This window comes from Giraffa tippelskirchi, chromosome 10 (genome assembly GCF_054371585.1).
Source record: "Giraffa tippelskirchi isolate mGirTip1 chromosome 10, T2T-mGirTip1v1.2.pri, whole genome shotgun sequence".
Classification (NCBI taxonomy): domain Eukaryota; kingdom Metazoa; phylum Chordata; class Mammalia; order Artiodactyla; family Giraffidae; genus Giraffa; species Giraffa tippelskirchi.
In genome coordinates, this window is record NC_137284.1 from 40,788,370 (window position 1) to 40,816,087 (window position 27,718).

At 40.4% G+C, this 27,718-nt stretch overlaps 1 protein-coding gene across 1 annotated transcript in view; it reads right to left on the bottom strand.

The window, feature by feature from the left end:
* GRM5 (glutamate metabotropic receptor 5) overlaps positions 1–26,727 on the bottom strand; it is a 623,817-nt gene extending 597,090 nt beyond the window's left edge. The window contains exons 1-2 of the mRNA XM_081533344.1: positions 24,726–26,727; positions 10,134–10,994 (exon numbers count right to left, since the gene is read on the bottom strand). Of these exons, the coding sequence (XP_081389470.1) occupies positions 10,134–10,794 (661 nt within the window). The 5' untranslated portion in view covers positions 10,795–10,994; positions 24,726–26,727. The remainder of the gene's footprint in view (positions 1–10,133; positions 10,995–24,725) is intronic.
* Between the last annotated feature and the right edge of the window lie 991 nt (positions 26,728–27,718).

Here is a 27,718-nt window from a genome sequence, read left to right on the forward strand (position 1 = left end):
CTGCTTATTTAACTTATATGCAGAGTACATCATGAGAAACGCTGGGCTGGAGGAAGCACAAACTGGAATCAAGTTTGCCAGGAGAAATATCAATAACCTCAGATATGCTGATGACACCACCCTTATGGCAGAAAGTGAAGAAGAACTTCTTTGATGGAAAGAGCCTCTTGATGGAAGTGAAAGAGGAGACTGAAAAAGTTGGCTTAAAGCTCATCATTCAGAAAACTAAGATCATGGCATCTGGTCCCATCACTTCATGGCAAATAGATGGGGAAATAGTGGAAACAGTGACAGACTTTATTTTGGGGGGCTCCCAAATCACTGCAGATGGTGACTGCAGCCATGAAATTAAAAGATGCTTACTCCTTGGAAGGAAAAGTTATGACCAACCTAGACAGCATATTAAAAAGCAGAGACATTACTTTGTCAACAAAGGTCTGTCTAGTCAAGGCTATGATGTTTCCAGTAGTCATGTATGGATGTGAAAGTTGGACTATAAAGAAAGCTGAGCGCCGAAGAATTGATGCTTTTGAACTGTGGTGTTGGAGAAGACTCTTAAGAGAGTCCCTTGGATTACAAGGATATCCAACCAGTCCATCCTAAAGGAGATCAGTCCTGGGTGTTCACTGGAAGGTCTGATGTTGAAGCTGAAACTCCAATACTTTGGCCACCTGATGCGAAGACTCGACTCATTAGAAAATACCCTGATGCTGGGAAAGATTGAGGGCAGGAGGAGAAGGGGACCACAGAGGATGAGATGGTTGGATGGCATCACTGACTCAATGGACATGAGTTTGGGTGGGCTCCAGGAGTTAGTGTTGGACAGGGAGGCCTGGCATGCTGCAGTCCATGGGGTAGCAAAGAGTCGGACACTGAGTGACTGAACTGAACTGAACTGAACTGGGTTTCCCTGGTGGCTTAGCTGGTAAAGAATCTGCCTGCAATGCAGGAAACCTGGGTTCGATCCCTGGGTTGGGAAGATCCCCTGGAGAAGGGAACGGCTACCCACTCCAGTATTCTGGCCTGGAGAATTCCATGGACTGTATAGTCCATGGAGTCACAGAGTCAGACATGACTGTGCAACTGTCACTTTCAGTCTTACTTTGATCTCTGATAAAAACTAGTACTGGAAAGTTGCCTCTAATATCCTCAACTAGTGTCCTTGACCAGAGATGGCGATGGCACCCCACTCCAGTACTGTTGCCTGGAAAATCCCATGGATGGAGGAGGCTGGTAGGCTGCAGTCCATGGGGTCTCAAAGAGTCGGACATGACTGAGCGACTTCACTTTCACTTTTCCCTTTCATGCATTGGAGAAGGAAATGGCACCCCACTCCAGTGTTCTTGCCTGGTGAATCCCAGGGATGGCGGAGCCTGGTGGGCTGCCGTCTATGGGGTCACACAGAGTCAGACACGACTGAAGAGACTTAGCAGCAGCAGTAGCAGTGTCCTTGACATTGTCTCATATTGATGCTCATGCCATTTATCACTAACCATATATGACTTATTTTTATTTTGCTCCAAGTTTCTACCATTTCCCACCCTGAGTACTTTGGAATTCTTGCTTGTTTCTAATAAGACTTAAACCCACCTATCTAGGAGAGACAAATCAAATGACATTGTCACAGAAGAATAAACATCTGTATGTGAATTGCATTTCTCTAAAAGAGAAAAGCAGAATTAGTTGCTTGTAAGCTTTTTTTTTTCTTTTAGCAGTAAGACACAGTAAGGAAAATACTGTAAATGGCAACCATATACACATATGTCTATAAGCAACTAAAGATAAAAATTTACAAAGCTGTATCTACTCTATCATGTAATATATTGATATTTATATTCTACTATATACTAATTTCTGGTCTCAAGCAACTAAGTTGGTTTTACAAGGAATTCATGCCCATGATGTATTTTTAGGGGAAAAATAAACACTGACTAGATATTTTTCTCTTTTTAAAAACCCTTTCTGAATATGTAAAAAAATGATGCAGAAAAAGCATCACTGGGGCATGATCTCTGGTTTCAAGGTCCCCTAAGATGAACATATCTGACTATTACATCTCTTGCCAAAATACATCAATTCAAAATTTGGTTAAATTGAGAAGTCTCTCTGGAGTATTTGAAAATGTGCCAAAATGAGGTTTTATAACTCCTAGTTCTGATGAATTCCAAAGAAGTTTTTCATACATAAGGCTACAACATTTAACAATATGTCTTCCTGAGCTGAAAAAATTTGTACCATACGGCTTCCTCCCATAATTGGCATCTGAAGGACGGGTTGTGGCGTCTGCAGTGGAGATGAGAATAGAAGCAACCAGGTACAGTCTGTACTTATCATCAGACTTACAGAAAGGTCTTCTATGAGGTCAACTTGTTGCCACATGCCTCCTTCTTAATTTCTTTTTACTATAATTAAATCCTTCCATGGGAACAAGGAAAGGTGCTGCTTTCAAAGCCAGCTAAAAAGATACAGGAAATATGCCCAAAAGATTTTCTCAAAAGGGGAATGAATAGTGTCTTGTTTCCTATGAAGGGAAGAGACTCATAGATGTGTATCCTACTTTTCCTTGAAGCCACACCTATCCCAATATACAGGGAGGGAGTCTGGGCTTAATTAAAGAGAGTTGTGTGTTAAGTCACTCAGTTGTGTCAGACTCTACAACACTATGGCTTGAAGCTCACCAGAATCCTCTGTCCATGGAATCCTCCAGGCAAGAATACTGGAGTGGGTAGCCATTCCCATCTCCAGGGGATCTTCCCGACCCAGGGATCAAACCCAGACCTCCTGCATTGCAGGCAGACTCTTCACCATCTGAGCTACCAAAGAGTTGGCCTTGGGTCCAAATCCTTGCTCTGTCACTAAGTACCTGGAGTATTACAGGAAAAATCACTTTCTCTTTCCATACCTCTTCTCTAACCTAAAAAAAATGGTAGCTTTATCATACTATGTGATGGGATAAATGAATCAACTAGAAAATTAATGACACAGTATAGTATAAATGACCATGCTTTAACTCATAGAATAACAGATTCTCGATTAAACAACATTTGGTTGTCAAGAAAGGGAGCTATCAAAAAGGACAAATAATCCAACTTCCTCACTGCCCAACTGAGGTTTAAGTTCATTTTTCCAGAGCCTATCCATGAGGTTATTTATTCCCACCTTGTACACAGGAGTTATCAAGAACTTACCCACAACCTCTTAGAGTCATAATTCTTTCATTGAATGGGAAACAAAATTTTGGACAGGAATCTTAAGTTGTGAGACTCAACTTTGTTAATGATCATGTAAAATAAGGCCAAATTATTTGTCCTTACTGTTTCTGTTTCCTCAAATGTAAGATAAAGGGGTTACTAAATGCTTGTCTAAGATGCTTCCAATGTTAAACTTTGTATAAAGTTAACAGTAGTGTTTCTGTCTGAATTAACATCATGACTATATGAAGATTGATCTCAACTCTCAACACTATACAACTCCTGAAAGAAGCAAAATGAAACCCCCTTAAAAAGTACTCAGTAGGGCCCCTGCTGATCTTTCTCATCTTTCCAAACTAATAGTTGTCTTCATAGAATCACAGTTAGTGTCACCAAGTCCAAGCTCACCCTGCTTGCCATGTGATCGCCCAATAAATCCAAGAGACAAGATGTTGTGGCAAGGAGTATGACTTTATTCGGAAAGCTGGCTGACCAAGAAGACGGCAGACTAACCTCTCAAAATAACCACTTGTTGGGGCCTCTGTGCCAGGTTCATTATGGATCAGAAATGGTGGAGGTGAGGAAACAAAGTGAAAAGATCTTTTCTTGTCTGAATCTCCTAGAATGGCAAGCCTCAGGCAAGGGGATGTACTAGTTTCACTCCCGTACCATTTCACAGGTGCTATGAAATCGAGTGTCTCCTGCCATGTCAATGAACAAGGAAGCCACAGCTGTCTGTGCTTCTGGCCCCACAAAGTGAAGGTCTGAGCCACGTCAGTGAGCAGCAGATGAGGGGCTCTAATCTCACACAAGGAACTTAAGAATGTCACAGTTCTTCACAGGTGGGCAGTGAGCTAAAGAAACTACGTTAGTTTAAGGGTCAGGGAGCAGGGCAGGACTCCCTGAAGCAGGGCATTATGTATGCTACAATAACAAAAGCAGCAAAACACAAGGATTAAAGTCACAGAAATAAATGTGGAGTCAAAATTAACCCTTCCCAGTTACAGCAGTAGAAAAGATGTGATGGGAAATGATTGTTTCCACTTTTCAGAAGTTGCTAAACACAGACTATGAATCACATTAAAGGTCTTTCAACCAAAGCTTGATTGTTATGGAATTTTAAAATAATTGTTGGAAGAAACATGTCATCACCTGAAAGTTAGCCTGAAGACAATGTTTTAATGATGTCACATTACCAGTACAGTACAACTTACTGGTACACCCCTGGAGCATCACTCAGATATTTCGTTGTTTTCTTTGGCTAAAACAAATTAGCATTCCTTTATCATTAGGTGGAGGTAACAAATTCAAGAACAAAAGCATAAACAAAAAGTGGAGTTGGGTGTGAACAGGATTTTACAATTAATCAAGGGAGGCATTTTGTCACCTCATTTTTATAAAGAAGCAAAACTGTGAAAAATTGCAAGTGCCTGCCATTTGTCCACATGCTATATGTTCATTAATAGTGTGCTGGATACTATTTTGACACAAATACATTCATTCACCAAGTAGTCTTTGAGCATCTATTATATGCTAGGCACTCTGACAGGGGCTGGTAATGTGCAGTAGAGTTTCAACTAAAGTCTGCAAAACTGTGAAGTGCGAAAATGCTGTAAGTCAACCATAGAGTACAATATACATGCTTTGTGCTTAAAAGTCAATTTATAATTACTTTTCTCAATGAAACTGAGCTATATCAAAGGGAAGCATATAATAATGGAATATATGCAAGTGTCTGATTATTTAAAACATTTGTACTTTAAGGAAACTATCAAATCTCTAGCTTTGAACCAGACATATGGGTGAAGCATTTAAATGTTTTTTCTTGCCCATGCCATTTATTCCATTGAAAGCTCAAGAATATTAATGTATATTAATATATGTATTTTTGTTTTGTTTTGATTTTGAAGTTTAAACATTATAGTAGTATCCTATTCAGCAGTAGGGTTCAAGTTTAAAGTCACTGGAATGAAAATCCTTATTTTGGAATCCATCTTGAAGGCATCTATTATTGTACAAGAATTTAACTTATATACAGAGTACACCATGCAAAATACCAGGCTGGATGACTCACAAACTGGAATTAAGATTGCTGGGAGAAATATCAACAACCTCAGATATGCAGATACCACCACCTTTATGGCAGAAAGTGAAGAGGAACTAAAGAGCCTCTTGATGAAGGTGAAAGAGGAGAGTGAAACACCTGGCTTAAAACTCAACACTCAAAAAATCAAGATCACGGCATCTGGTCCCATCACTTCATGGCTAATAGATGGGGGGAAAGCAGAAACAGTGACAGACTTTGTTTTCTTGGGCTCCAAAAATCACTGTGGATGGTGAGTGCAGCTACAAAAATTAAAAGAAGCCTGCTTCTTGGAAGAAAAGTTATGATAAACCTAGACAGCATATCAAAAAGCAGAGACATCACTTTGTCGACAAAGGTTTGTATAGTCAAAGCTATGGTTTTTCCAACAGTCATTTACAGATGTGAGAGTTGGACTATAAAGAAAGCTGAGCACCGAAAAATTGATGCTTTCAAACTGTGATGTTGGAGAAGACTCTTGAAATTCCCTTGGACTCCAAGGAGATCCAACCAGTCAATCCTAAAAGAAATCAACCCTAAATGTTCACTGGAAGGACTGATGCTAAAGCTTCTATACTTTGGCCACCTGATGCAAAGAGCTGACTCATTTGAAAAGACCCTGATGCTAGGAAAGACTGAGGGCACGAGGAGAAGGGGACAACAGGAAGAGATGGTTAGATAACATCATCGACTCAATGGACATAAATTTAAGCAAACTCCAGGAGACAGTGAAAGACAGGGAAGCCTGGCGTGCTGCAGTTCATAGGGTCTCAAAGAGTTGGACATGATTCACCGGCTGAACAACAAATAAAGAATTTATGGTTAGGGAGGTAATGTTTATAGTTTCGGTTAGGATCTACTAGATGATTGAAATTGTGGGTCAGGAGAGCAACTGTGTGACTCTTGACTGGGTGCTCTCACAAAGCTGAGGTCAAGTGACCTAAGGTGGCCTCATCTGGACAACCGAGCAGCTCTGATCCTTTACGTGCTAAAGACAGGGTTCCAAGACAGAGAGACTAGGAAGAAAGGACTCATTTCTACCAAGTTCTATTGACCAAAGCAGTCACACAGCTAGTGTCAAAAGAGAGTGGAAGGGAACTATCAAATTACAAAGCAAAGAAGTCATTAGTGGAAGTCATCAGAGCCAAAGCAATTGACCTGCCACACTTATACACAGGAAGCCCCACTCACTCTGTCAATGGACACATGTACCAAGGTTTCCAAATGTATGGCAGCAAAGGATCCTTTAAACTTTCTTACAGCAGAGACAGTGGCTACTGGACTGACTCCTTTACAAGGAATACAATTTTTTTCTTCTTAGTCACTGCACATTCCTTTCCTCCACACAGCTCAAGTGCTGGAGTGGTCTGTCTTTAAAAATATTTTTTCTTTTTTTTTTTTCATACATTTAATCTCTTTGCCTTGAAGGCCTAGGCAGTATTTCTGCATAATATAACAAGCCACTGTATATTTACTGTAACCTACAAATGGAGAAGAAAATGGCAACCCACTCCAGTAGGCTTGCCTGGAGAATCCTATGGACAGAGGAGCCTGACGGGTTACGGTCCATGGGGTTTCAGAGTCAGACACGACTGAAGCGACTTAGCACAACCTACAAAAACTGTAAATAAATGAAATGCAAGTGTAGGAGATTAACCTTGAAGTTGAAATCCGAGTCTTCTTGTGCTCTCCTCTGAAATTCAGTGATACCACATGCATTCTCCAAGGAAGATCTTGTGACAGCCGCCAAGAGGACTGAGTGACAAAGTACTGCCACATTTAAGTATAAAGTGAACAGGCAACGCGGGGGGACAAAAGATGTTTTCGAAAAGAAGACATCTGTTTACAGACCTCAATGTCTTGTGTATAAAGCATTTGGAAATTTCCATACTCTTCAAGAAGGAGGAGTATCAACTGAGTGAAAGAAGATAATTATTCAGACATGGGAATAAGTTTGAGATACTGGGGTAGGATGACCTACAGCTAGAGAGAACTGCCCTAAACCAGCCAAGAAAAAGGCTCAAGTAAGACTCAGTGTTGTCATTTCATGGAAAATCCCCCAGGGGCTTCCTGAAGGGGCAGGCAACAGAAAGCCAGGCATCCCTTTGAGGACTTCCAGGGTATCCAACAGAGTTATATTTTGCTATACTCAAGCACTTTTCTGACCCTGGAGGTAAGTTTTACTTTATAAAACTTCCTACCACACTGCCCCTATGCTAATACATTTTAAGACAGAACACCATGTAACTTCACTAGCCACTTACTTGCTGAGGAGCCAAGCAATATAAATACCTCTTGATTAACCACATAAAACAACAAACCAAAGAGCATTTCTTCCAATCTTTAATGTTTGTATCCCATTGGTATCTTCCAAATATTTTCTCCAAATTTGTCAACAAAATTTCTATCGGCCTATTTTTGAAAAAATAATTAAATTTGCCTAAATTTGGCAATCAAGCTTTTATTCCTTTTTTGCCCACAAAGAGAATAGTTTCTGTTAATTATTAAGCTGCAGTAGGTAGCCTACACTTGTAACACACAACTTCAAATGTTTGCATATAGATACTACATAAGAAAAGAAAGTCTTCCCTTCCACCCTATTCCTTAACTCCTTAGCATCCCTCCCCAGAAGGAACAACTGTTATCAGTTTTACTCTTCTCGAGAACAATTCTATGAATGTTCAATCAAATGGCTTTTATAAACTCAATTTTATACAAATAACACACTATTTACATACAACTCTGCTCTGCTTTTTTCATTTAAAATGACTGTGGAGATCATTATGATTTCATCATCTATAAAGTGCCTCATTTATTTTAATAGCCATGTAATAATATATTATGTGGACATATTATAATTTATTATATCATTCACTACCGGTGTACACTTAGGTTAAAAAAAAAAGTTTAAATTAGTAAGAATCAATGATGACTAGTTTCTGTTTGAATACAATCTTGGATTAGTATTTCCTACAGACGGATCAACTCTTCTGAAGCTAGACGGAAGATACTGTCTCATCTTATATTCTCTCATGTCCTTTAATGAAAACCCACAGCTTCTTAATTTTCACCAATTGTCAGTATTCATCCAGTTAACATTTCACTATCAAATTCATTTTCTTCTCTAAGATTTCCACCCTGGCCTCCATCACCATGGAGCAGGATGTGATTTTTTTTCTACTTCAATTTACTTTGGAAACATTTGCAACCCTGGTCATCTTGAATTAGGATTATGTAAGTATTAGTGCATGCTCCACCTCCTCTGCCAGATTGCATGCCCACTGAGGGCAGTAATGCATGAAACATACTGCCATCCTTCACAGAATATTAGTATATTATTTGCATATTGGGACTTAATAAATATGTGCTGCATAAGTATATCCTCTGGGTGTATTTCTATTGGATTCTACTAAATTCTAACAGGGTACTGAGTTAGAAATTTGTAGCTATGAGCCCCCCTTCTGCCTCTGAAGTTGCTATCACATATTTACGGGATGAATTATTTAAATTCTTGAAACATTTGTATTTTAAAATGGAAACAAAATATCTGGATTGTCTGTATCACTGCTTATTGTGAGAATCAGATGAATTAGTGTTTCTGTAAGAAAAATCTCAGCATTATGGAAAAAAAATTTCAAAGGTCTCCTCGTTCAATCACCGTTGTGCAAAACTTCTATACATCAATATCTCTATAAGTAATCCATAAAATTATGTATGAAAATTTCCAGAGGCATAGAAGTCTTAATCCTTATTATTTTATGTTTGTGCGACTCTGAATATTATTGAGTGGCCACAGAGTGAAATCCATATTATGCCACTTGATAATGAATGAAAGGTTTGCTAAATCTAACCGGTGATTGGCTCCCAACCTATGAAGTAGTCTTATTCTGGCCATTTCATCAATTTCCTAATAACTTAATCTCACAGTTTACAAGACTAGATTGTTTGGAACATACTGACTGTTATTGCAGAATTTTAAAATCTCAGCTAATCCTAACAAAGTACTGTGTATCTTCTTTGGTACACCACAGTGTTTAGCATAGACAGCATGCTTTCTTAGAAAGAGTGTAGCATAATGAGCAAACCTCATGATTTGGGTGTCTTAACCTCTGTAGGTCCAATCAAACCTATCATTCAAACAGTCTTGGTTGAGAATTAACAAATTATACAAAAGAATTTTAAAAGCACTACCAACAATAAATAAGGCTAATATTATCTGGTACAAGACCTCAGTCATGTTTTCCTCCCTCACGATGCTTTCAGCATAAGGCAGCAATAAATTTCAAAGCCAACTAATATTAAATTATTAAAATTTACACTTCCAGAGAACATCTCATACAAGGATAGAACTAACTCATACACATCTCCGTTTCAGATTTAACCAGACACACTATTGAAAGATGGTTGTTAGAGTAAACTGTTTGGTAATTTCCTTTTATCACATACCTGGACCAGGTGTGGCTGCCTTGAGGCCTGATGTGTACTTAAGTGTACCTCCCTTTAACACAGAGCCTCTCAGAGGGCACTCAAAGCAACTGTTAAAAATGTCAGGAGTTCAGTGAAGATCTAGAACTTAAAAGTCCCTAGCATCATTATAGAAGATGTACAAATAATGTAATAGCAAGCCACACACACACACAAAAGTATGCATTTTGCCAATGAATGGCCAGGTAACCAGTCACCTTAGCTTAAATCTGTATTTCTCTAGACATCTGCTATCCTGTCCCTTCTTATATAACTGGTATAACGGAGACACCCAGAGAATCTCAAATGATTAGGACAATTTCAGTCCTCTGAGCCTTATAATGTTAACTGGGAAGCTAGAGGGAAGAGACACACTCAGCATGACAAAGACGTACCTTCTGTGTGCACTGCCGACACGTAGGTCCAATTATATCTCTTCACGATGTCCACCATGGCACGTGCCTGCTGGGCATCGGAGGGCACGACCCTCATGAAGTACTTGAACAGCGTTTTGTCGCTCAGATCCATGCTTGTGGCCGAGTAGGCGATTTGAGGTATGTTGAAAAGCTGGAGCAGGTTCTGGACCTGAATGGCCACCGAACTGGAGCCGGGCCCGATGACCCCCACGATGGGCTTCTTGGAGCGGAAGGACGACGAAGAGCCATCCACGCAGCGCACCAAGCCTTCCTCTTCCTCCGAAGAGATGAGCGAGTCCCTTATGAACTCGATGCTCTGCTCCAGGGCCACGGCTGAGTGCCAGCAGGAGTCCCGGATCTCGCAGCCCAGTGTGATATTGGGCAGGAGCGTGGGGTCCGAGTTGATCCTCTCCAGGGTGTGCAGCATGGCCTCCACCCGCTGGATGCCGTACTGCTCCCGCACAGCCCCGCACTTGCGCTCGTGAACCTTGTCCACCGTGGGCTGGTGGTGGACCGAAAAGAGAGCCCCAATGATGATGTCACCCGGCATGTGCGCCACCACCCTCCTCTCGCTGGACTGTGCGCTCCCACGGACATTTTCTTTCAAAAGCAGGACTGACAGGATCAACAGAAGGACCATTTTAGGGAAGGAGTTCAAGCTAATAAAGACAGCATGGTGGGGAAAATTTAGGAGGGTTCTGACAGATGAAATCCAACGATGTCAGATGGTGAGTGGCAACCCAAAAAGTCAGCCAGTACTTTAATGTGCTCTCTAAAGGACCATCATGTCTCCAGAGACCATGTGGTTAGACGCATCCATGTGATCATGATCTTCAACACCTGGAAAAGTAAACAGAAAGGGGATTTAACAACAGAAGTATAACCAGTTTGGTAACTTCTGTTTATAGTAGTGGAGAAAGAGAGTGCTTATGATGTAACTTGAAAAAAAGAATCCCAAAATCTTTTTCTTATCCTCTTTCTGATTTTGTGATTCAATACAAGCAGCTTGTTAAGCATTTTGATCCTACTTTGCTTAGGTTAATTTTTTTCTTTATTTGTTTGTATGCAATTAGTTGCTCAGTCGCGTTCGACTCTTTGCAACGCTATAGACTGTAGCCCGCCAGGCTCCCGTGTCCATGGAATTCTCCAGGCAAGATTACTGGAGAGGGTTGCCATTTCCTTCTCCAGGGGATCTGCCCGACCCAGCGATCAAACCTGGGTCACCTGCATTACAAGCAAGTTCTTTACCATCTGAGCCACCAGACAAGCCCTATATGGAGTACCCAAAACCAAAAATTATGTGTGGGAGGTCAACCTATATTATGACACAGAGGCGATAGAATGTATCCTAAAATAAGAAGTATGTCATGAGCAAAAATCTTCAAAAAAAATCCTAAAATGTTAAAACACTGGTGATATCCAATAAAAAATGATGGGTTTTTTGTTTGTTTTAGAAATGTTGTTTCCTTCCAAATTTCCAGCATTGAACATGTGTTGAGTATGCAATTTAAAAAAAAGTTACTAGGGGGTTCTGGAAGGGGAACACGTGTACACCCATGGTGGATTCATGTCAATGTATGGGAAAACCAATACAATATTGTAAAGTTAAAAAATAGATAAACTAATTTAATTAAAAAAAAAAAGAAAAAAAGTTACTTCAAAAAAAGCCTACATACTCCCTTTCAAATACAATATAAAGCAAGTTGGAATACAAGTAAGTATTAAGTTTAGTTTCCATATAATAACAGAAAATAACAAATGAGGCCAGATTGATATTTGCACATTAAATGAACTATAGGATAGGAGGAAGAGGTTTGGAAGATCTATAAAGTAAAGCAACCCTAAGTACATAAGCATAGTGAAATGGATACCAACTTTTGCAGAAAATAATAATTCAAATTCCAGTTCTGCTACTAAGAACTGTTACTAAATTGTTTTAACCTCTCAGCACCAGAATTTTGTCATCTGAAAAATGGGGATAAAATGTGCTAGGCTGCTCTTATGGGAATTAATATAAGATACCAGTTATGCAAATGTTTTGTATATTGAAAAGGGCTATATAAATTCAAGAGATGATTTTTTTTCTGTTATTAAATTTCCAAGAGCATTCAGTGGCTAGGAGGTGAGGACAGAAAATTCTCTGGCAACCCACTCAGTTCTCCAGAGTCTTCAAAGTAATTACAAAGTCTTGTAATAAAATTGACAGTAATCAGTCCTTTACTCCTGATTCAGGAAAAATTTCCACATCATGAAGGGCTGGAAGGAGGAGTATGTAGAACTACACTTCCAAGTAGAAACTTAAGACAGCTATGAATATAGTCATCTGATTCAGTTTAAACTCCTGGGAAGAAGAAAAAATTGTTCCAAGTTGCCTACAGCAAATTCAAGCATGATTTGTAAAAAAAGGACGGACAGATTGGTGATTTGGGTTATTTAAAGGGTTGCTTAAGAGACTTATTTTGTAAGATATCCACTCCTGCAGCCAAGGATCTCAAATTGTTTCAAAGTGGCTAACTCCCTAATCATCACCTTTCCAAGACAGGTGATGTTGCTTCAGGAATTTATGTAATTATGATGCTTCTTCAAGAATACTAATGGTTTTCAAAACTCATCAGATCTGCAAAAATTCTAGTCCAGACACAAATGAATATAACCTGAATTACATTTCTAATCACTCTCACTTTCATTTTCACCATTTCCTTCCACTTGCTCCTATGGCAACAGAGAAAGTCTTCCTCTATATATTGCCAAACACACACACGCAGACACAAACCTCTCATCAAAATAGCTAGATGTTCCAGAACAACTAGATTTTTAGCAATATTTAAGGGAAAAATCAGCTTTGGTATGGAAGTTGACACTATAAGCAAGCGGGAAGGAAGCAAAGACTTTTTGTCACTGGGAAATTATTTGAATATTCTCAAGCTTTCCCTTCACTTTACTTAGCAAAGACTTGGGGACCAATGCTTATTCTCATGATCATGTGAATTCTACTTCAGACAGAAAAAATCTGAAGTAAAAGCAATCTCTCATTAAATCCAGAATGTTAGTGAGCAAATCTAGTAGGGAAACAGGGCTCATTTTTATTATGTAAGAACATCAAAGTGATGTGAGGCTAGAAGCGGCACATCAAACTGATGAATTTAAAATACCAGTTTCATGTATTTATTAGTTATTTCCAGCAAGCCCCATGTACTGAGAATATATACGTATATATATATACAATCTTATGATAGGCTAAATTATTTAACTCATTCAATGAATATCTATTAACTATGGAGTGGGAGAGACTAATATAACAAAGAAGTGCAGTGAAGTACATTGATGATAACCCTTATTATCTTTCATCAAGCACTCATCATACACCAGGCATTTATTCATTAACTCATTGAACATATATTTATGGCCCATGCTATGACTCTCTCCTGGGAATCAAATATTCAAGAGAGAACAGGGTGTACATGCTTGCCACATGCGTGGAGATTACAGATGAGTACACTCAAACCTGACTTTAGCTGGAACCTGATGAATGCAAACAGTAAAATGAAGAATGAAACTAAGTCAGTCATGTGAAAAGCGTGGCTAGAACATAAAGCATGAGTGCAAATATTGTATAAGATGAGATTGGAAAAATAAGAAAGGGCCAGACCATGTAGGGTCTGGTAGGCTCTTAAAAGCAATTTGGAGCATAAGTGCAACAGAAAGCCATTGAGGAGGTGTAAACAAATGACTGGAACAATGAAGTCTTAGAAAAGACTGTCAGAGCTGCTCATCGTTCTGGATAGTGACTTGATAAGGAGAAATAATACTCGAGGTAAGACATGATAATGACTTGGCTGTGACTGGTGACAATGGATATGGAGAGAGTGGACACAATCAGATATCTTTTGCAAGTAGTATCAACTGGACTTGCAGATGGATTGGATCTGGGTAAGGTAGAGGGGAATTAGGGTCTACTCCTGGGTTTTGAGTCTATAAAACTGGCATATTTGGGATACTATTAAGAGAGATAGGATTGACTGAAACAGAAGCAGACGAAAGCAAAGGAAAACAATGATTTTTCTTTTGAACATGTTAAATGTGAGATGCTTTGGAAGCACCCAGATATAGCTGTCAAAGAAAAAAGTAGATATATAAGGCTGGACTGAGAGAAGCATTTTGGTTTACAGATGTAAATTGAGGGTCATCAATATATAAATCCTTTGGAATGAATATTACCTGAAGAGCAAGCGAGAAAGTGAAAGTGAAGTCGCTCAGTCGTGTCCAACTCTTTGCGACCCCATGGACTGTAGCCTACCAGGCTCCTCCGTCATGGGAATTTCCAGACAAGAGTACTGGAGTGGGTTGCCATTTCCTTCTCCAGGGGATCTTCCCAACCCAGGTCTCCCGCATCGTAAGCAGACACTTTACCGTCTGAGCCATCAAGGAAGACCAAGTATAAATAAAGACAGAGTGCAGCTGAAAAGTAAGTCCCACAAAGAGGCAAGATTGTGGTAAAGCAGGCAGCTCAGAAAGTAAGGGGAGAAAGTAAGAACATATGATGTCATAGAAGACAAAACCCAGTTTCCTGAGCACTTTATAAGGGCAGACACATCCAAGGCTCTCTTTCTCTCATCCCCACAGATTATATACTATGTGCACTGTAGATCTAGGTCTGAATGTGGGTATGCTTTTGTATGTGTTGTGTGTATATCAAAAATTCTTATAACAACCCAGAGACATAGGTATTATTATATTATCTCTATTTTCCTAATGACATAATGGGATTTGCTAACTTAAAAACAAGCCAATCATTTAAAGAGTGGTGGGGCTAGAATTCATGTCTACACCTAGTAACTCTATAACATACTCTCTGTATCATCCCTGGTCACAGTACTGATACTTCTTTCAAAAGATGTTATTTCCAAAGTCCATGAAAAATGAGAGGGGCCACCTAACACAGTTTGAGCTTCCAAGGGACACAGAATCTCACACGAGTTTGCTTAAAAACTAGAGTGATGAATATGCCATCTTCCACTCAGCTCACAGAAGGTACAAAAGTGTATGAATATCTAGCACAAATGTATTTGTATTGCCCTGGCATCCACTACTAGATTGTGACCTGCCAGATGATAAATCGATGATTGCTTCATCATCTGCCTTGAACACACACAGGAACTGTATGTTACTGACACTAGCTATGAACCTCAGATACCTGGAAAGTATTGGGTTGGCAAAAAGTTGGTTCAAGTTCTTCTGTTACATCTTATGGAAAAATCCAGATGAACTTTTTGGCTCATGCAATATACTTTGAAATAAATTATGGCTTAGAAATTTGACAGAACTGTGCTATGACTCAGTATATTATATAGTTAGGCAACAAGTCATCCCATGTGCTTCCAAAATACAAGAAATTAATAGAGCATAAATTCCAAATAGATCAGTAGAGTATATCCTAACTCTGACAGCATCACTCATTTGTCTAGTAAGTCTTTATTAAGTAACTGTTCTGTAATAAGCACTCTTCTAGTTGCGGAGGATTCAATCGTAGACAAAGAAGACACAAATTCACACTCTCACTGGAGCCTGTAACCCAAGGTGGTTTGTCAAACAAGGTAAGGAGGTAAAATATTGTATGCTACACGGTAATGATTACAGAGAAACAATAATGCAGGAAAGGAAGTAGAAATGGTCAAGAGGTATGAAAAAGAAAAATTTTTAATGTAGCAAAAGAAGTTTAAACTGTAAAATTGGTGAAAGAGACTGAGTCATGCAAATATCGAGGGAACAAAAATTCCAGGTTAAAAAAAAGTAAAGGCTAAGTCCCTGAGGTAGGTTTATACTTAGTGTGCTGAGAAACAGCAAGAAGGCCAGCATGACTGAAGTGAAGTAAAACTGGGGAGAGAGGAAGAAGGGATGTCTGAGAGCTAGAGTGATGACCAAAGCCTTTTTGGACTTTAAAAGATGTTGGCTTTAAAATTGTGTGAGAGTGACTTTCTGGAAGAATTTTCAACGGAGGAGGGACAATGACCAACTGTTTAAGGAGTTTTTAACAGAGGGACACAAATGACCAACTCTTCAACAAGAATATGGGCACAGAGGCAGAACCAAGAAAGTACTCAGGAAACTACTGCAGTAATTCAGGTGGGAAAGATGACAGTGGCTTGGCTCAGGGAGATGGTAGTATAGGTGGTTGAGAACTGATAGGATTCTGAATCTAACTCGACCATAGAGTGGAAGTATTTGCTCTCAGATCTGACTGGGGCTACAAAGGAAAGAGAATCAATGAGGACACTAAGGTTTCAGGTTGATCAAATAAAAGATGGTGTCATGTTGACAGAGAACTGTGGAAGAACAGACTTGGGTGGAGATAACTAACCAAAATTCAGTTTTTAATACATCAATTTTTAAAGCATGCGACTCTTTGTGACCTCGTGGACTGTAGCCTGCCAGGTTCCTCTGTCCATGAGATTCTCCAGGCAAGGATACTAGAGTGGGTTGCCATTTCCTCCTTCAAAGGATCTTATCTACCCAGGGGTCAAACCCACATCTTCTTATCTACCTGAATCAGCAGGCAGGTTCTTTACCACCAGCACCACCTTAATACTTGGTAGAAATTCAAAAAGAGATATTTAATAAGCATCTGATACTGAAGTTCTACAGAGAGGTCTTCATAGACATAAATGGAGGGGGCATCGGTATGATTTTTTTTTTTTTTGAAGACCACGAAACTGAATGAAATGACCTAGGAATTAGAGAAAGGAAACTAGTTATGAAACTAAGCCCCCAAGGAATTTCAATGTTTAAAATGCAAAAGACCCAGAGACAAGGAGAAACCAGTAAAAGAGACTGAAAAAAAAATTGAATAGAAAGCTTATCTTGTAAAGTGTATGTGTGGTGGGTGGGGAAGGGAGATGAAATGTGAACTATATACATCATATTGAGAAAAATTAAAAAACAGATATGGCTGTGCTTTCACAAGAAATATTATGAGTGTGGGTGTATGCACACATGGTCTGGAAACGTTGCTGTTCGGTCACTAAGTTGTGTCCAACTCTTTGTGACCCCATGAACTGCAGCACACCAGTCTTCCCTGACCTTTACCATCTCCCAGAGTTTGTCCAAACTCATGTCCATTGAGTCAGTGATGCCATCCAACCATCTTGTTCTCTATTGGGCCCTTCTCCTCCTGTCTTCAATCTTTCCCATCATCAGGGTCTTTTCCAATGAGTCAGCTCCTCACATCAGGTGGTCAAAGTATTGTAGCTTCAGCATTAGTCTTTCCCATCAATACTCAGGGTTGATTTCCTTTAGGATTGACTGGTTTGATCTCCTTGCAGTTTGAACTGATATAATGAGATGTCCACTGGGTGGTGGAAATATGCATAATTTTTTATTTCTTCTTTGCTTTTTACCTTTGTTTTGTAATTTTCTGAATTTCTGCTATCAAGACTACTCGTTATTTGTAGTATTTTTTAAGTGTTGGACTGAGCGATCTGCTTTCCAAATTTCTGTCCCAGTCTGCTTTTTGCCCTGATCTCTCCTAAAACTGCCCCCTACTTGGGTGTCTGCTGAAGGTGAGTCACTCAGTTGTGTCCAACTGTTTGTGACCCATGGACTATACAGTCCATGGAATTTTCCAGGCCAGAATACTAGAGTGGGCAGCCTTTCCCTTCTCCAAGGGATCTTCCCAACCCAGGAATTGAACCAGGGTTTCCTGCATTGCAGGCAGATTCTTTACCAACTAAGCCATGAGGGAAGCCCAGGGTGTCTGCTAGTCAAGTTAAATTTTTTTCTCTTCTGGGTGTATATCCCTTTTCCCCAGTGGTTCTGTTCATGCTGGTTCTTAGCCCTGATATGCTCTTGCTTCATGGCCTTTAAGGCGGAGTTTTTTAAGAGCATCGGCTTGGAGTCAAGCAGACCCGGGTTTGAATCCTGGCACTGCCATGCGCTGACTGTGCCACCTTGATCACTTAGTCTCTCTGATCCTAACTGGAATGAGAACAGTACTTACCTCAAAGGGTTTTAATGGGATAGAATGAAGTAATATTTGTAAATAGTCTCTTTATAAAATCTCCCTAGGTCCCTGTCCTTGCAGGATGTACTCTATTTTCTGCATTCAAGAGGCATTTGCATCCATACTTTTTCATATGATTTATTAAGCAGCTAATAGTATAGTTATTTATGGGCTTCCCTAGTGGCTCAGATGGGAAAGAACCTGCCTGCAATGTAGGAGACCCAGGTTCAACCCCTGGGTTGGAAAATATCTGGAGAAGAGAATGGCTACCCACTCCTGTATTCTTGCCTGGAGAATCCCATGGACAGAGAAGCCTGGTGGGCTACAGTCCAGGGGGTCACAAAGAGTTGGACACAACTGACTGACTAAATAACAACACTATCACTATTTATATACCAGTTTTGTCTTCAAACCGAGTTCAGAGCCTTAATCTTTAGATTAAATTTGTGCCATACACAACACCTGATATAATCCTTACACAAAACTGATATTCAATAAATTCTGCTGAATGAACAAATAAAGGGAACTGCCTCCACCAGACTTTTTGGTCAGCTACTTGACTGCGATTTAAAGACAGTGCCCCCATCCCACTATGGAAAATTAAAAAGTAGATCATGAAAATCCTCCTGTCCAATGGGTCCAGGCAACAGAGAACATCAAAAAGAGAAGTACAGACTAACCGAAGTAGGAGGGAGAAACCTCTGGTGCTCCACGTGGCTACTCGATAATATGAAGAAAAACAGCAACAGAGAAGTAGGAAGAGTCTTATATGATATAGTTTAATTGAGACTCATGAAGAATAATGCTTTTAGCAGAACTAGGACTCAGTTCAGCTGCTCAGTCATGTCTGACTCTTTGCGACCCCATGGACTGCAGAGCGCCAGGCCTCCCTGTCCACCATGAACTCTCGGAGCTTACCCAAACTCATGTCCATTGACTGGGACTAGAACCCAGCAAAATATCATCTCAAAACTGATATTTAATCACACCCTGAAACTTGGTTCTGCTCTTCTATAATTCTCTAAGCATATAATCTTTAACACAGAGATTTCTTTTATTTAAATGGAATATTAGTATGAAATCTACAATGCAATATATTTTATTCTTCTCTATATAATATATTATAAATATCTTTTGAGATTAGTTCATTTTGAAGATGGGGATAATGATAAGATTATAATTCATGACAGCTTACTATGTTCTAGGCACTGTGCTTAGCATTTCACATGAAATGTCATTTAACTATCAAAAAAACTGCAAGATAGATAATTTTATGCATATTTTCACTTGACATATCTAGGACTCAGAGAGATAGGATGGTTTGGCTAAGATTCTAAGGCAAGTGAATAGCAGAGTCAAGATTCACACTTAGAACTCTTATTTCTTTCAAACAGCTGCATCATATTCAATTATATGAATGTACAGAAATTACTCCCTATTTTTGTTTTTTTTTTAATAAATTTATTTATTTTAGTTGGGAGCTAATTACTTTACACTATTGTAATAGTTTTTGCCATACATTGACATGAATCAGCCATGGGTTTACATGTGTTCCCCTTCCTGGACCCCCCTCCCACCTCCCTCCCCATCCCATCCCTCTGGGTCATCCCATTTTTGAATATTTAGATTCCTCATCGATTTTACTACTATCATAAACAGTGTTGCACTTTAATTACTTTTCAATGTGTTTCTATAGGACAAATGCATGATGTTGCTGGCATAAATCTTTTCACGTTTTACAATCTATGAACTTAGACTGTAAAAGGCGGCATTAACTTCACTCTCAGTCCTTTCTTCTTAAGCTTATTAATTCTGTGTACCACACAGTGTTCTTTCCATAAGAACCTGCTCTCTCTTGCTTCTATACAAGTTCATGAGTAAGGCCCTTTCTCCCTAGCCATCGCATCAGGCGGTCCACTCATTCATTTAGCACGAGTCTTATAGGAAAAAAAAAGGATAGTAAAATCATATTATTTTATTTTCAGCATACAGAGCCTTTTCCCTTTTAATCCCATTTTAAACTAAACAAAATTACCACTAAGAAGATCTGATTATTGCTATTTCATATATCAGAAAACAGAATCCCCAAGAGAACAAATTATTTGCTTTAAATTATAACTCTGATGTGGTAGGGGTAGCTATATATTTTTAAATTCATATATATGTGAATATATATTCTATATATTTTCTCTTGCTATAGATAATGGGAAGAAATTAATTAACACAGTAATTTTAAAAGCTTTCAAAATATTATAGACCTGTGATCTAAAAATATGGAGTACTTTATAATTCAATCAAAAGTAGTAAATAATAAGAGTTTACATAAATACTATAACTTACATGATATTTTGGTTCAGGGTCCTATTTTCAGAAGCACTAGGCTACTTTATTCAATATTCTAGGTACATACCATAATAAAATCAATCACTACCCCATTATTGAAAATAGACATATATTTAATATGCATAAAAGTACTGTGCCTCAGGGAACCATACGGTCTCATATTGTATCCTAAGTGAAGATGGAGAAGAAATTATTGGTGGATAGAATTTAGCATAAACAGCAACTTACATAGTAATCAGATTCACAGTCGCATTGTCTTATTCTCAACAATTTTCTCAAATGCTGACCATCTTTCTGGCACAGATGTCTCTTATATAACTTAATCCCCACACAAGCAAATCACACAGCTCAAGACATCCGCACTAAAATGATTCCTTCTGCCTGAGCAACAGCCTCCTCACAGATAGGGGTGTCAATACTGCATATGTCATGGATGCCTCGGATACATTTTCCTGAAAACAAGTGCATCCCATAGATAAGAGACACTCTGGGGTATAACGATACTGAGAGCATCGTAGTTTGCGGAAAGCTCCATTGTCGTAGCTATCTCAAGCACACATCTGTGACCTTGCAAATAGGAAAGTCCAGCACCTCCTCCATCTAGCCCAGGACAAAAAATATGCCATATTTAAACTGAAATCCCCTTAAAGCAAAAAGGGGCCATAAAATAACATTTTGCAAAAGTGAAGTCTGTAATTTCATGCATTAATTAAAAGGTGCCGGCAGTAGAATAAAGCTCACTAAATCATCTTAAATCATTACACAACTGGTTTAGTAGTCCATGAAGACCTAAAACAGCCTTCTACAGCAAAGCAATAAAAATGATGTGATCGGCTGTTAACTAGTCTCAATTTAATTATCAAGCAGGGATTCTAAACTTCTTCCCATTTTGCAGCCTTCAGCTTTCTTGTTATTTACGGCACACCTTGAAAGACTGTAAAGCATTATTGTGCATATTATATCACCTAGCATCAGGTGCTTGAAAATGTGGTTTTGCATTTCTAACTCAATCTCTAGTAACTTATTAATAGCTAATATTTATTGAGTGCCTACTTTGTGCTAAATAATATATAAACATAATTTAATGTAAGTCTCACGACGACCTTGTGGGGTAGGTATGATTCCTACCTACATTAAATCTCTCTTGAAATTGAGGTTTAGAGGTGCAGAGTCTTGCCAGAGGTCTCACACATATAATGAACAGCAGAGTCAGGACATGAATCCAGTTCTCTCTGGCTCCAAAACCCACACTCAACATAATCAGATGCTACTGCTTCCCATCCAACCAAATGGGATGGTTAAACCTTACACATTGGCTACAATTGGGAAATCTGACTTCCCACTAAATTCTTATGTAATGTGAATCAGCTACATTCAGAAGCCATACAAACAAACCTAATAAATATAGCTAACTCTGTTTCATAGAGTCATTTAGATTAAGGTTTCTTGACCTTACACCTGTTGCCATTTTGGACTAGGTAATTTTGAGGGTTTTGGCAGGCTGCCATCCTATGCATTGCAAGATGTTTAGAGCATCCCTAATCTGCAGATGCCAACAGCACACACCTCCTCATCCTTGTGATGAATAAAAATGTCTCTAGACGCTGTCAAATGTTCCTTGCAGGTCAAAGCCATTCCCAATTGAAAACTGCTGATTTACTTGAAACTCATACTGTCAAGGTCTATATAATCATCAAAAAAAGAAGACAACTAAGAGCCATCTGGATGCGTCAGTCCCACAAAGCCTTTTTCTGAAATGTCCTAATAATTTGGAGAGTAGCTTGGAATAGACTTGCCTTTCTCCTTCTTTACATTGTAACTTGTTTCTGGCTGCATTTCTTGTTTTGAAGCTTAGAATATCAATTTGAGAAATACAGAGTAAACTGTCAAAGATGATATTGGTGGTGGTGGTTTAGCCACTCAGTTGTGTCCGATTCTTACGACCCCATGGACTGTAGCCTGCCAGGCTCCTCTGTCCGTGGGGTTCTCCAGGCAAGAATACAGGAATGGGTTGCCATTTCCTTCTCCAGGGGATCTTCCTGATCCAGGCATCGATCCCAAGTATCTTGCACTGGCAGGTGGATTCTTTACCACTGAGTCACCAGAGAAGCCTATTTGTGTAATTAATTCACCATAATCACTCAATGAGGTTAACAGTGTTACAACCTGTTCCTCATTTCAAAAATGAGGAAGAGAGGCAGAGCAATGCTAAGTAACTTGCCCAAGGTCACATAGCTAATAAGCCACAGAGTTGGGATTCAAACTCAAGCAATCTTTTGCAAGGGTCTGTACTCCCAATTGTATCACAAGTCACTGGAAACCACAATGAAATCATTCCATGGTGTTTAGTCACACCACAGATTAAAGTTACCTAATGGTTCAGCAGTAAAGAATCCACCTGCCTATGCAGGAGACCCAGGTTCGATCACTGGGTCAGGAAGATCCCTGGAGAAGGAAATGGCAGTCCACTCCAGTATTCTTGCCTGGAAAATCCCACGGACAGAGGAATCTAGTGGGCTACAGTCCAAAGGGTCTCAAAGAGTCAGACACGACTTAGCAACTAAACAACAAAACAATATAATGGAAAAAGGATAAGTCTAAGTTCCAGACAAATCAGATGTATGTAAGTGTGTGTGTGGAGAGAGTTATGTATGCAGGTATGTGTATAAAATTATATACACATATAATTTTATTTTTTCCACTTCTCTGCTACATGACAATGGAAGGAAAAAACCCTCAGTTTTAATGACAGAAAAATCACTGCCTTATATGATTATTACATGTATTAACCAACATATTTAGTACTTGGCGTGGTGCCTATGCTCAATAAATGATAGTTGTAAGAGCAGAGATAAGCCTGCATCAAGATCTTCGCTTGCTTTCCCTTCCGACTAAAGGTACATACAATTTGAATGAGATTAGAGCTGGTAAAATCTAAATGCTTTTCCTCCTGTTTGAGAATTTAAAGGAAATGAAAGTAAGCTTATGACACAATGTTTTTTTAGAACTGTGTTATAGAACTACATTTTAACCAACTGAGGGAAAGAAATATCAAGAAAATATTTTCTTAGTTTCAAATAGTTAAAATGCAAAGTCAAAATTTAAATTTTCTTACGTTATACAAGCCGTTCATACGGTAAAAATATTTCTTTTGATGCTCCTATATGCTTATATTCTCCAAACTCTACTCAATGAAAATGATAACTAAATGATGCTTTGGGACTAGTATTAACATTTCTGTGAATATTAAAAGTGACACATATTTCTCAATTGTAAGAAGGTTTCTGCTTTGTATTAATACATCTTCAATTTATCCAAACTCCAAACTGATCAACTTCAGCATATATTACCATATATCAAAAAACAGTTCACTGTTTTATGAAGTTAGTTTAAACTATCTACTAAAATAACACAGCAAAAAGTATAAGGAGGAATAAGTGTGTCTCTTCATCTCATGAGGACAGAAATCCTGGGAAAAAATGGTACACAAAGAAGTGCAACATTTTTCACCATTAACTTTATCTCACATTTTTCTACTTTCATTGGCACTTAATTTAGTTTTTCTCTATAAAATGCCCTGAAAATCCCATAAGAGACAATATAGTACAACTCATAAAACCTTCAACATGTTTTGAAGCAATGTAAAAAAAAATTAGAATTAGTAAAATCCTTTAGTCATGAAAGTAAATATGTTTAATGAGATAAATCATTGAATAGGTAATATAACAATATCAACAAGCAGAGTAAAAACTGAAAATACTATGTAGGTACTTCAATATTCTCAAAGTTTGCATATTTTGTACTGGTTGGACATATCAAAATTCACCTATGAGTGAATTTTTCAGTTTTCAACTTGACATTTGTCATCATGTCCATAAAAAATGTGTACCATGATGCGATGGCAAAGGCTTATCTACCTATGAAAGGAAAGTGAAGAACTGAGCAAGTACTTGAATATTCAAATACCATCCCTCTCCTCCAAACAATCTCAACATGCCCTTTAATAAATGAACATTAAAGAGTTCGGTTTCTTTTTGAGCATAACCTACAGCCAAAACATTACCTTGGGATAGCAACAGTCTGGGGAGTGCAATGAAACTACCTAAATAATATATTTGGAGCTTAAATGGTCAGGGAAAGCTTTTCTCTTAAAGAAGCAGTCAAGCAGTTATGTAGGAAATACTATATTCTATTCACAGTCTACAAAAACAAACCAAAAAAAACCTCCAAACCTTGTAGGATCTGTCCGGAGTGCTGAAAAGGTTTCCGCTGGAGAAGGCTGGAGTCTGGGAGACCAAGTAACCTGATGAGTTCACGAAGCAGGATTTTCAAGTCCCAACCAAAGATCCTTTTAAACAGAAACTGACGTCCATAAAGGACAAAAACAGTCACAACTAAATTTTAAATGTGTAACTGCTTGGATATAAGAGAGAAATTGAAGGAGGAGATGCCCTGTGCTCCATGAGAGGAATGAGGCACGCAAAGCACACCTAACAAGAGGTGGCATGCCTGAACACTCCGAAACTCAAGAGACTGTCTAGAATGTTGCATAGCCGAGAGGATTCTGCAGAAAACCTAAGCTGAGCCCCACGGGGGTGCGGTGGGGGGCTGCATAGAGCCCACGCCAATGATTTCTCGGCTGCCTCAAAAGGCCAGCAGTGACCATTAAGGACACAGATGAGCTCTAGCCCAGCCTCACGGGACTCAGAACAATGACACATGTAGGCAGTCAAGACGAAGGCAGGAAGCCAGTGCCCACCGACCGGCCTGGGTCAGTTTCTCAGCGGAGAGTAAACTATGGGAGAATCTATCTGTCTGCTCACTCGAGCATTCTATTCAGCTTAGGGAGCACCGAGATGGTGCCTGAGTGAGCACAAGCACTCGTTACCCGCTCCTCAATTTCCCTTCCCCACAGCACCTGCTCCGGAGGGAGACCTAGCCCCAGCACCTGCGCCCTCCAAGTGGACTCCTCCCTTCCCTCTGTGAGGTCCCAGGTGCAGGCGAGGCTCTGGTCACCTGGCTAGTTCGTGGGCCTGCTTCGGTTCTTTCCCAAGTGGCCGCAGCGTGGGCAATGCCGCTTGGGGGTAACTAGCGGGCTTTGTGTCCGAAGGGCAAGCGACATCCAGAGGACAGCAAAGAGCCGGAGGGCTGGGACCGGGAGCGGAGGGAGTGCTTTCAGCACCACCCGCTGTCCTCCGTGCTCCCGCAGCAGGAGCCGCGGTCACCGCCGCCAAGCGGTTCTCCCCTCTTCCCCTCCGCCTTCGCATCTCTGAATTCTGAGCCCTCGGGCGGGTCGGCGGAACCCAGTCCGAATTCTAAACGCCCGCCCCTGGCCTTGGGGCGCGGGAACTCGCCCTCGAAGGCATGCAGAATTCCTCGCCAGCCCCTGCGGCCATTCCCTCCTTTCCCCCGTTGCTCTCGCCCTGTCTCGCCAACAGGTTTAACCGAAGCCACCCGCGAATGGAGCAGGCTTCGACCTCGAGGTTCTGGCCACCTTCACCGCTCCACCCGCGACCCCCTCCCCCAAACCCAACTGGGAGCGCCCCGCAAGCTTACAGCTCCTGCGTCCTCGGCGGGCCCGGGGACCCTCTAGGCACGCAGACACTTAGCAAGCTTACCCCCTGTTGGCGGCGCAGCAGGCAGGGAGTCGCGGTCTAGCCAGCTCCCCAGAAAGTTGGGCCGCGCTGATCAGCGGGGCAGAGTCGGCCTCTCCGATCCCGGGCTCCCCCCGCCCCAAGATGATCTTAAGCTCATCTCCTGCGCTCCGTGAGCGCAGAACAGCAGAGCTGAGGGCGGCGTGTGCAGCAATTCTCCCTGCTACTGAGAAAGGGGGGAAGGGGGGGAAAGCGCGGAGGAGGGAGGGGTGGTAGTTTGTATTTATAGAGAACAGAGTTCTCAGCGCAACTTTTTGGTGCCACCAAGTGGCACAGTGAGTTCCTTTAGGAACACAGACTTCGGATCGAATCTGGATGGGTAAACCAGCTCCACAGCCAGATAGATGCTCCCAGGGTCGGGGGGATTGGGGCACATCCCTAGGATTTGAGTTTCCCCATGTGCACTTTCCCATCTCAATGCCTGGGATTCAGATCCTTAAATTCTAAGGATGAGCTTGTGTTGAGGGGGAATGGGCACCTGTGCCCTCTTCACACAAGTGGTAGAGGTGTCAAGGACACTAGGCAGGTGTCAGTAGCCTCCTAGGAGTCTAGGAACTCTTCTCTCTGCAAACCCTTCTGCCCTTGAAATTACAGTATTCTCAAACATCACTCTCAAACCGTCCTGCCATCACCTGAGTGCCCAACCTTTAAAGTAGGATGCCATTCATTTTCCTTGCACTAGAATCAATTCCAGAGTATTTCCCAACCCTCATTCAAAGAACATCACAGCTTGCCACCCAACTTTCTTCTTTAATTGCTACCTTTAAAAAAGCATGTGACTTTAGAACTCTGTGGATCTGAACCTCTCCAAACCAAATTCAGAACTCCAGATTCTCTTGGCTATAGGCGACGTGTCTGATTGTCCTTCTCAGCCATTTCTACAGACCTCTCTGTATCCATTACACCAACAGCACAGCCAAGAGCTTGCAAATGCCTGTAATACTTTACCCTGAAGCTCCCTTGATCCAGATTTTCTGGGTGCTCTTCCTTCCTTGTATGCAGATCCTCAAACCCATTCGATCCTAGGCAGACACTGCTGCTGCATGGGACCTTAGTGACCCAAAACACAGAAGAGCCTATACATTTCTACATGTTCAAGGTCACACGTTTTCCTAGACACCAGCCTAGAGACTACTAACCCAGGATGATACCAAAGAAACACAGTGATGGCAAACCTGACTCCCAGGCTCCTGCTCCTTCTGGCACTGTACACAGCCCATTCAGTCATGTTTAGCTCTCCTCTCTTTCCGCTCTCTCCATCACCCTCTGTCGGACCCCATCCTTTGCAAAGTCCCATAAAGGAACCTGGAGTAAGGGTGTTTTCCTAGCCCCAGTGGGAGTACATAAACTTGAGCTTAAAGGTCCAGAGTCGCAGGTGTACCCCCTTAAAATGGCCCCTGTTCTAGAAAACCGCTCCTTCTCGGGAATGGAGTCATGGAAGTGTCATTTTAGAAATGGAACACTGGCATTTACACCCAACGAGATCCCTCTTTTGCTGTCTCTTTTCCAGGGCGAAGCACCAGCAAACGCTCTTATGAGCTCCCCCATCAACACCTAATGGCTTCAAAAAT